This window comes from Ictidomys tridecemlineatus, chromosome 1 (assembly GCF_052094955.1).
Source record: "Ictidomys tridecemlineatus isolate mIctTri1 chromosome 1, mIctTri1.hap1, whole genome shotgun sequence".
NCBI lineage: Eukaryota > Metazoa > Chordata > Mammalia > Rodentia > Sciuridae > Ictidomys > Ictidomys tridecemlineatus.
The window spans coordinates 244,974,335-244,986,778 of record NC_135477.1 but is presented as its reverse complement, the minus strand read 5'-3'; the positions used below and the strand labels follow the sequence as shown (position 1 = coordinate 244,986,778).

The window sequence follows — 12,444 nt, the reverse complement described above, 5'->3', positions numbered from 1 at the left end:
AACTCACAATCCTCCTGCCTTAGCCTCCTGAGCCACTAGGATTATGGGTGTGCACTACAGCGACCCGCAGTACTTCCTCTTATTAACTATCAGTTAAGTCACAAGGAAAGGGGAATGGGATGAAGATGGGGTTAAGGCGGGGAGGAGACAAAAACACTATATATAAATAAAGTCTTTATAGCTATGTTTGTAGAAAAATGTCACTGCCACTGCAGAAATGATAGAGAAGAGAGCTGTGCATTAGTGGAAGATTGGTAGAGCGGGGCTATGAGTGAAACTTGTAGAAGCAGGAGCTTTCTGGATCATCATTCACTTCTGTTAACTACTTAATTTACTAGAACAAATGAGAGCAGGAGGGTGAAAGGCAAGTACTGAAAACCTGAATGGTCCAGAGGGGACTACTTAACAAGCAAAAGTGACCCCATGTCTATGTGAGACTAGTCCACAAAATTGTATTCCATTGGCCCATTATTACTTTGGACAAACTGCCAACTTATGTTTTAGTTTTCTAGTCACAAAAGGACCTTTTAGCATGATTTTTAATGTTACCTATTTATATAGTCATTACTTTTACTAAGCATTTCTATATCTTTAAAATTTAATACTAATGAAAATCAGCAAAGTCATATTATTAGCCTTATGTTAAAACAGCAATTATTTAGTGTGAATTTATAGTGTACCAAATGCTGTACAAGGAATGTCTTATTTAATCCTTCGGATAAGCCTACAAGGTTAGTACTGCTATCTCAAGGCTACAACATAGTTTAATAATTCTCCAAAGGTGAGCCAGACAGTGAAGAGCAGAGCCAGGACTCGAACCCACACTGGCCTGACTTCAGAGCCAGCTCTCCTAACTAGCCACTGTGTTCTACTGTAGAAAGACAATCAGACACACATTCTTCTTTCCTAGTATGACAATGCTCTTGTTTGAACTCAGCCTAATTATTTACAGTCATATAAAGAATTGTTGTGACATTATACAGGAATATTAAACTTTTTGACCTCTGTTTCCATGGTATGTTCCTAAAATTGCTCAAGACAGATGTACATCTCAATGTTCATTTCCCCAGCTAAAGTTATGAGAATCTATACAAGGCCAGTGACTGTTGAATGAGTCTCCAAATACCTAAAGTATTTATAACAGGCTAACTCTCTATATTTTGCTTACTTGTAACACACTTTAACAGTTGTAGGTAAGAAAATATAAGCACAATTGTAGTGAAGAATAACTATCAATCTTTTTTTTTTTTAAATATTTATTTTTTTATTTTTAGTTTTCGGCAGACACAACATCTTTGTTGGTATGTGGTGCTGAGGATCGAACCCAGGCCGCACGCATGCCAGGCGAGCACGCTACCGCTTGAGCCACATCCCCAGCCCTACTATCAATCTTTTGGATGACTCAATGATGGAAAGGACAAAATCTGTTCATAAAAATGCATTTTTTATTTCATAAGCATTAAAGAAATCAAAACACTGTTCCATATCCCTTCCTCTCATGCAAATGGTTCTCAAACAAAATTCTTCAAATTTTACGTTTTTTCCATTCTGGTTCATTCTTTGCTTCCTCATCATCAGATTCAACTTGGGCAAACATAGTTTTGGGCTGAGTCCTAAAAAAAATAGTTTAAAAAGAGGAGGAAAATTTGAGTCAGCAAGTGTTTATTATATTAGACCTTGCTTCTTTCATCAAGTGGGAATAAAATTGGGGAAATGATTACATCTCAATTATTAAATATAAATCATTAAATTTCTGGCAAAGGAAAGGATAAAAGACATTTAATTATGTTCAGGAAAAGAGCCAAAGATTCTTCTAAAGGTTTTTTCCCTTGTGACAGACTGTGTATACACTGTCCTTTCCTTAAGTGAAATAAAAACACATTCAGTGGAAGCTCACACATCAAAAACCTCCACCTCCAGCTCAGGCAAACTGATATCATTTGGGAGGATAAAATATAGTCGCCAAGTGAAAATATAAATAATTGTTATGTATAGCTCTCTGGGTTATTCTAGACATAAGTATTCCAAATACATGTGATTATAGTACATGCTAAAAGGAGTATTTGAGTTAACACTTGAGTTTAAAATAATAGCTAACCTAAATATTATCATTTGATCCAGTAAAAGTAAAAAACAAAACCAAACTAATTAACATCCCTTTCACCCTCATATCAAGACCAAAGCATAGAGATAGCAGGCATTTACATCAATGAACATGGCTGTAACATTGCACTACAATATCATTGCTGTAATACTGGCACCGTACATCAAGTAATCTTTGCATGCAAAATCTTCTGTGCTTTCTAAACATACCTGGTTTGATGACATTCCTTTTACTACTATTCACACAGAAAATAATCCCAAGAAAATGTCAAATGGTTATAATGTATGCTCCTATAATATCTGCTACTACTGATTTCCCGCTAAAAACAGCTCTATTACATTATGAAAAAACATTACAGTATAATATCTGAAGATTACATGACATATTTTGGCTTGCACCTTCATTTTTAGTTCAATGCATTATATCATGGTAAAGATAATAACAACAAAAAAAACTCCTTTTATTTGGCAGGGTTAAAACTTTACGTTACCTCTGACTGTTTATTATCCCAGGGAAAAAGAATAAACCATCCACAACTCATACTGATGTTGTCTTACATGAGTCATGCTCTAGAATTCCTCGTGCGTAAGTTGTTCACAATTCTTTCTCTCCAGTTACCTCACACACCTACCAGAGCCCAAGCTGTCCCCATACCAAATCCAGTTGGTGGTTACAGTTCTTGTTGTCACTTCAAGACACTGTTATGACATCCTCACACAGGTCATACCTCTAACATTTCAAAAAGCAGCTGCAGAGTTTCATAGGCCCAGGGTTGCTGAATTACTAGAAAGCAAGACCACTGGCTTTTGAACATGCTATAACAAGGCAATTGGTGTTTCTTACATGTTTTGTCTTGTAGCAAAGATGCTGACCATTTAGTTGTAGACAAACCTAAATGGGAACAAACTGGTTCTGGCTTGAATTCAATATTTAATGTCTAAGAAAAATAAAAGGAACATGGCCTTCCAAAGATATCTGGCAATGTTTCATAAGACACTAGCTCATCAGTGTTAGCTGTAATGTGATGTAAGTACTGTGAAGCTGCGATTCTGCTTTTGGATATTAAAAAAAGAAATTGAAGGCAGATCTCAGGAAGAAAATCTAGAGGTTGAAAAGGATATTTCATTTAAAGGGTCATGTTTTTATATGCAAAGTCAAATTCTCACATATAATTATCAAGTTGCTATTGTCTCCTTTTTCTCAACTTGCTATAATTAAGACATAAACCCATGTTCAATATTTCCCAATGTTTTATTACCATTTGTTCTTTCTTTCTGTAGATTTGATAGAGCACTATTGATCATGGGAACTAGACTTCTATCAACCCACTGTTTTGGCAAAATTGTACATTCACATGTAGTAAATGAAACCAAATCCTTACCTTATACCATTACCTTAAACATTACCTCAAAATGGATCAAAGACCTAAGCATAAAAATGAAAACTACAGAACTCTTAGAAGAAAACAAGAGAAAAAGCTCAATGACACTTGATTCAGCGATGATTTCTTGAATATGTCACCAAAAGCAGAGACAACAAAAGAAAAAAAATAGATAAATTGAAATATATCAAAATTTCAAAGCTTCTGTGGATCAAAGGATACAATCAACAAATTGAAAAACCAACCATGGAATGGTAGAAAATATTTGCAAATGATGTGCTTGATAAGGAAATAATATCCAGAACACATAAAGAACTTGTTTTGTATCTAAAACACCCTCGTTTTAAACATAGGCAAAGAACATGAATAGACATTTCTTCCAAAGATATAAAAATGGCTAAAAAGCACATGCCCAATAGCACTAATCATTAAGGAAATGCTGAACTAAACTATAATAAGACATTACCTCATACTCATTAGAATGGCTATTATCAAAAGTATGGCCAGGATATGAAGAAACTGATATCATTGCATATTGTTAATGGGAATATAAAATGACACAGCAACTATGAAAAACAGTATGGAGATTCCTCAGAAACTTAAAAATAGAATTACCATGTGATCCAGCCATTTCACTTCATGTATACTCTCAAAGAATTCAAAGCAAAATATATTTTTAAGTTTCTTTCTTTTAACCTTTATTTTATTTATTTTTTATGTGGTGCTGAGGATCAAATCCAGTACCTCACACATTCTCAGCAAGCATTCTACCACTGAGTTACAACCACAGCCCCTCAAAGCACAATTTTGAAGAGATATTTGCACACCTGTGTTCATGACAGCATTATTCACAAGAGCCAGAGGGTGGAAGCAACAAGTGTTCACTGATGCATGAATAGGCAAGAAAACATGTTGTATACATAAATAGAATATTATTCATTCTGAAAAGGGAATTCTAAAATGCTGCAACATGATAAACCCTGCAGATATTTTGCTAAGTGAAATAAGCCAGTCACAAAAAGACAAATACTGTGTAAGTCTACTTACATGTAATACTTAGTAGCTAGACTTACAGAAATAGAAAGTGGTGGTTTCCAGTAGCTGGGTGGAAGGGAAAATGGAGAGTTTCTGCTTAATGGATAGAGAGTTTTAGTTTTAACAGGATGAAGATTTTTGGAGACTGGTTGCACAACAATACAAGTGTATTTAATGCTACTGAGCTGCATACTCAAAAATAGTTGAGATGATAAATTTTGTTGTGTGTACTTTGCCAAAATTGGACTTTTGAAAATTAAAATGAAAGAAAGAAAGAGAGAGAAAGAAAAAGCAAACTAGGCTCTTGAATTTAGAAGTAAGGAAGAATGAACTCTCTTCCTGGGACACAAAGGAGGTATCTTGAAGACAGCCTTTGTCCCTGACCAGGAGCTGTGCCTAGGGCTGTATTTTTCAAACAACTGGTAACCAAGGCCAGTGTTTGTTTTCTTATTTCCAATTCCTTGCATACAAAATATTACATTCATTTCTAGGAAAATATAATACAAATTTTTATTAGATTTCACATATATCAAGCTGCCATAAAATTTCCCAAGTGCTTACATTTCCTTCATCAGCACTGGTTATGGACCACCGTAGGCAGTACCTATCTATAAAGGGCTCCATCCTCCCCTAACTTGGGAGAGGGCAGAGAAAGCAGGGCTCAGAAACAAGGCTGTGGGGTAAGAATCTATCTTCTTAACATAAAGACATGGCAGACTTCCTCAACTGTGGGAAACTATTTCTCTATCTGCAGATATTGTTCCCATAGAAAGCTGCTAAAGACTTTGTAACAAGTAAAATTTGGGGTTACACTCTTAGGCCTTTAATTCTTGAGAGTTAGTCATGGATAGGGGATGGGAAGTGTGGTCTAGAGAAACAACTTTCTTGTATCCCAAACCATCCTGCCCTCAAAACCAAAACTCTAGGACTGGGGATATAGCTCAGTGGGAGAGTGCCTGCTTAGTGTGCATGAGGCCTTGGGTTCAGTCCCCAGTACTACAAAAATAAGTAAATGAATAAATTCTTAAAGTATAATTGAGAACCTCTAATAAGAGCTATGTGTCGTCTGCTGAATAAAGATTTAGTTCTCTAAAAAATATTATTCAACTTTAACATTCAACTTGACCACTTCTGTCTAGCCTGACAAGTACCAGTGTTTTATAGGAGCACAATGAGAAAATCTTAGCTTAAGCCTTGCAGCTATTTTTTCTTTTCAGCAATTTTTATCTTTGACTTTATTTCTAGCATTATTCTTTTGAAAAAGTTCAGAAGTTCACACATGAGAAAGATTTAAGAAATTCAATTTGGGACTATCTGGGCCATTTTAAATGGATTTATTTAGTCACTACTTTACAAAAACAATGAGGAACAGAGATGATTAAGTAATCTCTAGCAAATTTAAGATTAAAACTAGATTTCTTCTTTGGGGAATGGCCTAATTTGCTCTAAGCATAGAAAACTTCTACGAAAAAAAGTCAAGAAAGGTGAAATGACACACGCAAAAGATAAAACAGGCCATTCTAGAAATTCCTGATTTTGAAGTCAACAGGAAACAAACAATAACAACAACTAACAAACCCTCTAGGTCTATAAATAACATTATCACTGGCCATAAAACCTGCATTCATTTATGGGTGCTTGAAATCTGTACTCTGATTTTAACAGAGACTCTATTAAGTGCTTCTACAAAAACGAGTAGAACAAACCAAACCAAATGGACAATGAAGATATGGCAGAAGCAACTCAGAACACACACACACACACACACACACACACACACACACATACACACACAGTGCCAGAAACATCCCACCACTTCAAGAAAGCATTTCCATAGCCCACCATTCTCTATCTTTTATATTTGCCCAAACAAAAGCCTATACAGGGACTAACTTACAGGAAATGTAGATAAGGGGAACATTTCATTCAGCAAAATGTACAATCACTGTGGGTACTCAACAGGCTAATGCGGAAACAGTAAGCCTCACTGAAGAATCAGTAAAGTATCCAACTTACTGAAGTCAGCTCTATCTAGACTGTTTCTTTTACTGGTTTATGGCCCATATTTACCCATTTTTAATACTAACTCAGTGTTAATTTAAAACCTAAATTTACAGAGGGCTGATGTGAAAATTGTGTTTTCCAACTTGATTAATTTATTTGAGGAAAAGTAAACATTTTTCACTTGACTACCTATGTCAATTTGTTTATTAGAGTTACCAAGGAGAGTAGGTTAGATTTCAATATAGTTCTGCTTTACTTCCAGTAACCTCTGCGTTTGCTAATAGTAAATATAATTGTACAAGGCAAATATAGGTGCTTAAGCAAATTCTACAAATTTAGATTAGCTGATACTTTGTGCTGATTAATTTTTACCTTGATATGAAAAAAAAAATTGGTTCTCAAGGTTAGTTGTACAAAGTGAGTCTTTTCTAGCAATTGTGTGCTATAGGAAAATGACAGAAACTGAGTCCCACCTTCAGTGTTTCCATCCAGAGGAATTTTGTGTTGAGTAGCTAGTAATAAGTAAAAATTCTCTCTGCAGTTTTCTAAAAGGGATTTTGGGGTGCACTGTTTGCAGAAGAGATTCAAAGTGTCAGCAGGACTGTCTTTTCTCTTCTGACTAAGCTCTAACCTTATGCCTCTGCAATCCTTCTCCAGCACACAAGCCAGAGTGAAGTCATCAAAATGTTTTCAGCTACAACGGAAAGTCCACAGGTCACATTCTTTTTAATTATGGATATTCTTCTGATATGATTCATTCAAGAGCATCAAGTAAACTCCTGGGTAAAAGAACGAGTAAGAGGGGAAATCACTTGTATTATTTAATCATCAGTATGTGAGTATAAACCACAAGCTTTTTTGGCTCAGGGCCCATTGTTTATTATGAAGGAAAACCTCAAAGCCAAAGTCAATTATAGCCATGACTTGACAATCTGACACACTTGTTAACCTTGAAAGAATGAATACAGCCCAGATGAACTCTGACCCAGTCATCACAATTGCAGAATTATTAAGATTAAATAAAAGGTTTGACCAAAAGATCCCACTTGAAATGGTTCCTTCTTTCTATTGAAGAGCTAATCAAAGATTTTTTTTTTTAATATTAGGGACACCACATAAGAAGAAAATCAACAAGATGTTTCTAGATAAAGAATTTTCTATTTTCTTTATTTTGGAAAATAAATAAACCCAACTCAGACTCATAAATAGGGCATACTAACTCATGATGCGGTGTATGAGAGTTTAAAGACTATGTGAGGGTAGAAAAAGGGACATATATGAAACCTGTGGGAATTGTGGGAACAGAAAAAATAAAAGGGAAAGGAAAAGAAAAACAAAGAGAACCCTATAAAATTACCATTATCTACCCTCCCATCAAGTGGGTGAATGCGTTAGAATGATCAACCCTCTGAAGAACTCACAGGCTGGAGACAGGCCAGGTATGATCAAAGTCCTGTCCAAGTTCCCATTTATAAAATCCTTAACTGTGTGCCACAATTTTTATTCAAAACATACATGAAAGTCAGGCACTAGTGAAACCCTATCTTCTTACTTCATGGATAAGGAAAAGAGCCTCAGTGAAGGTAAGAGACTCACCAGGTAGTGGCAGAGCTGGAACTAGACCCAGGACTGTGACTCTTAGGCTAGTGTTCCCTCTACTATGCCAAGCTAGCTCATACAAATAGCCTTTCAGCTTCACTATCACTCAACTTTTCTAAAAACTACTACTAGCTGCATTGTGATGAGAAAGAGTAGAGTGTAGTAATTAAAAATCACAGACTTGACTCTGAAGCCAGACTTCCTGCACTCAAACCCCAATTTTGTCACCTGCCACCTGTGAGGTTTTGGCCTCAGTTTCTTTATAAAACAAGGACAGTAATATCATTTACCTCATAGAATTGTTGTAAGGATTACATGTGTATGTATATGTATATATAAATATATATGTATGTATGAATAAATAAATAAAATTTAAAAACAAGCCTGGCATAGTATAAGTACAACAAAGTATCATTATTATTACACAGCTTGCTTTAAATATTTTTCACTTCATATAATAGATGTATTTCCAAAAAGTTGTATGCAGGAAACATTTAATAAAATAATTCAAATGTTAAATACAACATGGCAACTTGGTATTCAAAAAAATCCTGGGGCAAATTCTTTTGTGGTAGAAATAATTCCCTATGAAACTCTATAATTGAAACAATCTAATTTGTAAGTGTGAATTCTCTTAAGGGGAATCATTTGTGGTTTATTTTAAATAGCTACTTTGTATTATTACCAAATGTTAGTGTACAAAATGATCATTTAAGACACTTCTCAAATGTAGATTCCCAGCCCCAATCCCATGACATCTGAGTTGGTTTGGGCTGAAGCCTAGAAATCAAAATCTTAACCCTTCTCCCCCAACAAACACACACACATACAGCTAGGATACAGGCAGTTCACAAAGCCACTCTGAGAAGTGCTGGCTTCTACACAGGAATATGGTAGACAGTGACTACTAGTTACCTAAATATAACTCAAGGGGAAAAAAAAGATATTTTTCTCTCTGTGCATATGTCTCTCTTTCTGACACAAATAATACATAAACCTTCACTCATTCACAAAATAACTTCTTTGAATGTTGCCTATTAACTCAACATGACTTTGAATGGATCCTTTATAGATGAGATGATACATACACAACCACACACACAAGCACATATCCTGTATCAGACAAGACATGTACACCAAAAATTAAATTGACTGAACCAGCAATAATGGAAGCTTATCTGGCAAGAAAAGTGGCCATGGTTGACAGAGCTGTCAGACTGGCAGGCTGCTGGCCAAGCTCCAGGCTCCCACACACATCTATCCCTGTCTGATGTGAAAGCTAATAGCATTCTGGATCCACATCCTGCCCACTATGCCCCAGCCAGCTCCTTTCCCCTCCCTCCAACAGCATCTTTTAAACAAGAAACTGTAATTAAATCTGCCCATGTGTGGCTGAACAGAGTCCTCTGTGATCCTGCTGTGTTTGAAAACTTTCATGACTATATCATTGCTAATGAAGGAATGAAGCTTAAACATTCAGCTGATAAATGTAAAGTGTTCAAAGACTCTTCATTATCATCACTAGAGAATACAGATGAGTATATGTTGTTAGTAGGGAGACAGATTTATAGAATGTCTAAGAGTGTTTTTCTGTATTAAAGCAAGATACAGTAAATAAATCTTCATTTCATCACTGACAGAAGTCAATTGCAGTGAAGAAAAACAACCAGACACACATTCTCAATTACAGTGACCTTTATGAAAATATCCCTTTAAATATTAGCTTCCCTTCAAACACTTTGCCACTTGGCAATAAACAGCATACTCCAGCAGGTGAACACAGGAGAAAGAGAACCATGATCCTGGCTAACAAATTATATGTCGCAGACAGACAGAGCCATTAACTTAGTTAGTAAGCAGTAAATGTAAGGTGATGAAATTGGGTGGAAGGAAAGAGATGGGAGCAAATGCAATGGGAGAAAGGTGTATACTAAGAGGGAGTATAGTTCTCTGCAAGGCTCATTAGGGGATCAAAAGAACTGGTAGTTCTAGTTTCAGCAACTGTTAACAGCAGATCTCTAAGCTGTAGTCTCCTCATAATTAAGGTGCACATATGACAATACCTGTCCTACCCTCCTTGCAAAGCTACTTTTAATCCAACACATTATCCAATTTTAAATATAAATTGCCTATGGTGTGGAAAATATCTTCAGGCAAAAGTCATCAGTGAACAAAAACAACTTCAGCTTCAACTAATTGTATTTAAATAAAGCTGAAAATCTGGATGAATGACTATCCAATAAAATATTCTTTGATGTGTCTTTGTCTGGTTTTGGAATCAAGGTAATATTGGCCTCATAGAATGAGTTTAGAAGTGCTCCCTCTTTTTCTCTTTCATGAAATAATTTGAGAAGTATTGGTATTACTTCTTCTTTAAAGGTCTTGTAGAGCTCAGCCAGGTATCCATCCAGTCCTGGGCTTTTCTTGGTTGATAGGCTTTTGATGGTGTCTTATGTTTCATTGATTGAAATTTATCTGTTTGAATCATGTGTGTCATCCTGGTTCATTTTGGGCAAATCATATGACTCTAGAAATTTGTCAATGCCTTTGATATTTTCTATTTTATTGGAGTACAAATTTTCAAAATAATTTCTTATTATCTTCTGTATTTCAGTAGTGTCTGTTGTGATATTTCCTTTTTCATCACGAATGTTGTCAACTTTTTAATTGTTTCTTTTGTTTCAATTTTATTGATTTCAGCTCTAATTTTAATTATTTCCTGTGTTCTACTGCCTTTGGTGTTGATTTGTTCTTCTTTCCTAGGGCTTTGAGATGTAATATTAGGTCATTTGTTTATTAACTTTTTCTTCTTTTAAGGAATGAACTCCATGCAATGAACTTTCCTCTTAGTACTTTCTTCATAATGTCCCAGAGATTTTGATATCAGTGTTCTCATTTACCTCTAAGAATTTTTTAATCTCTTCTTTGATGTCTTTTGTAACCCATTGTTCATTCAATAGCATGTTATCTAGTCTCCAGGTGTTGGAGTAGCTTTTATTTTTTATTTTATCATTGATTTCTAATTTCATTCCATTGTGATCTGATAGAATGTGGGATAATACCTCTACTTTTTTGTATTTGCTAAAAGTTGCTTTGTAGAATAATGTATAGTTTATTTTAGAGATGGATTTATGTGTGTACAATATGTCCATACAGTGAAATAAATGAAGAAAGTATAAAAAATTAGCTAGATATTCATGAATGGACTGACCCACTCTCCAGATATAAAAAACAAACAAAAACCAAATCCAACTTGTAAAGCATACTATACACGTGTTTTTTCACATAATGAATGTATCCATATATGTATCTGCACATTTACACAGGGATTCTCTCTGGGAGAATAAACAAGAATTTTCAGACGTTGGTATCTCTAAGTAGTAGAATGAACTGGTGGTTAAGTGAAAGGGAGGCTTTCAGATTTCCACTATCTAACCTAAAAAAGTGTAAGTACAGCTAGACATTTTTTTCTTTTCTGCATGAATATATTACTTAAAAATTAAGATCTGAAAACTACATGCTAAATTGAAATTTATCTTTTATCAAAGTAATTTGTTGTTAGATGTGAGAACAATACCCTAGAAATTCTAAGCCCAGGTTCCTGGATGGTTGCAGCAAGAGCTCGATATCAGGTTCTAAAGGTTACCTTCTTAGTGTCTCCTTTTCTTCAATGGAAATTAGGTTTTTGACACTTTTCTATGATTTATATATTGCTAATGTCCACTGATAATCAGCAAACAGTTTTATTACAATACCTGTAGTAGAGACATCTCAATGATTTATTTGGGGTATTTATAAACACATGTATTTGGAGCTGTTAGCCATCAAATGATGCTTACCATGTTTAACAAAATTAATTTGATGGCTTTCTCTTCTTTCTTCAATCAAGCTTTGTTGTATTTCTAGACAAGATTTTTAAAGTACAAAAGACCCCTTTATTTTAAGAGAGGATAACTACTCCATTAAAACAGAAGTTTCAACACAGACATAATCTATGAGCTTAGCTGACTGCCAGTGATGTGCTGACATATATTAGCTCATACACAAATTCTATACAAATGAAGTCTGAATGTACACTATTTAGTTGGCCAGCCTTGATATGACCCTCTTAGCTGCTGTAATATTATCCAGCTCACAGTTCAGAGATATTCCATCTGTACTGTGTGGGTATTAGAACACACTGTGAACGATCACCAATGAGAGTGCACAGTAAAGATTGTTCAGCCACAACAGACACACAGCAAGGACACAATGCTCCCTCCAGATCCCCTCAAACCCCTATAGGTTTTTTGTTTTGTTTTGGTTTTGGTGTGCATTCTTT

The 12,444-nt window shown here is 35.2% G+C and overlaps 1 protein-coding gene across 3 annotated transcripts in view; it reads right to left on the bottom strand.

The window, feature by feature from the left end:
* Positions 1-1,427: 1,427 nt before the first annotated feature.
* Wdr70 (WD repeat domain 70) overlaps positions 1,428-12,444 on the bottom strand; it is a 279,175-nt gene continuing 268,158 nt past the window's right edge. For 2 of the 3 annotated variants that reach the window (XM_078017631.1, XM_005325626.4), the window contains exon 18: positions 1,428-1,613. In XM_078017631.1, coding sequence (XP_077873757.1) covers positions 1,526-1,613 — 88 coding nt within the window. In that variant the 3' untranslated portion in view covers positions 1,428-1,525. Of the gene's footprint in view, positions 1,614-7,155; positions 7,304-12,444 lie in introns of all 3 variants that reach the window. The other variant, XR_013424157.1, reaches the window with a different exon arrangement.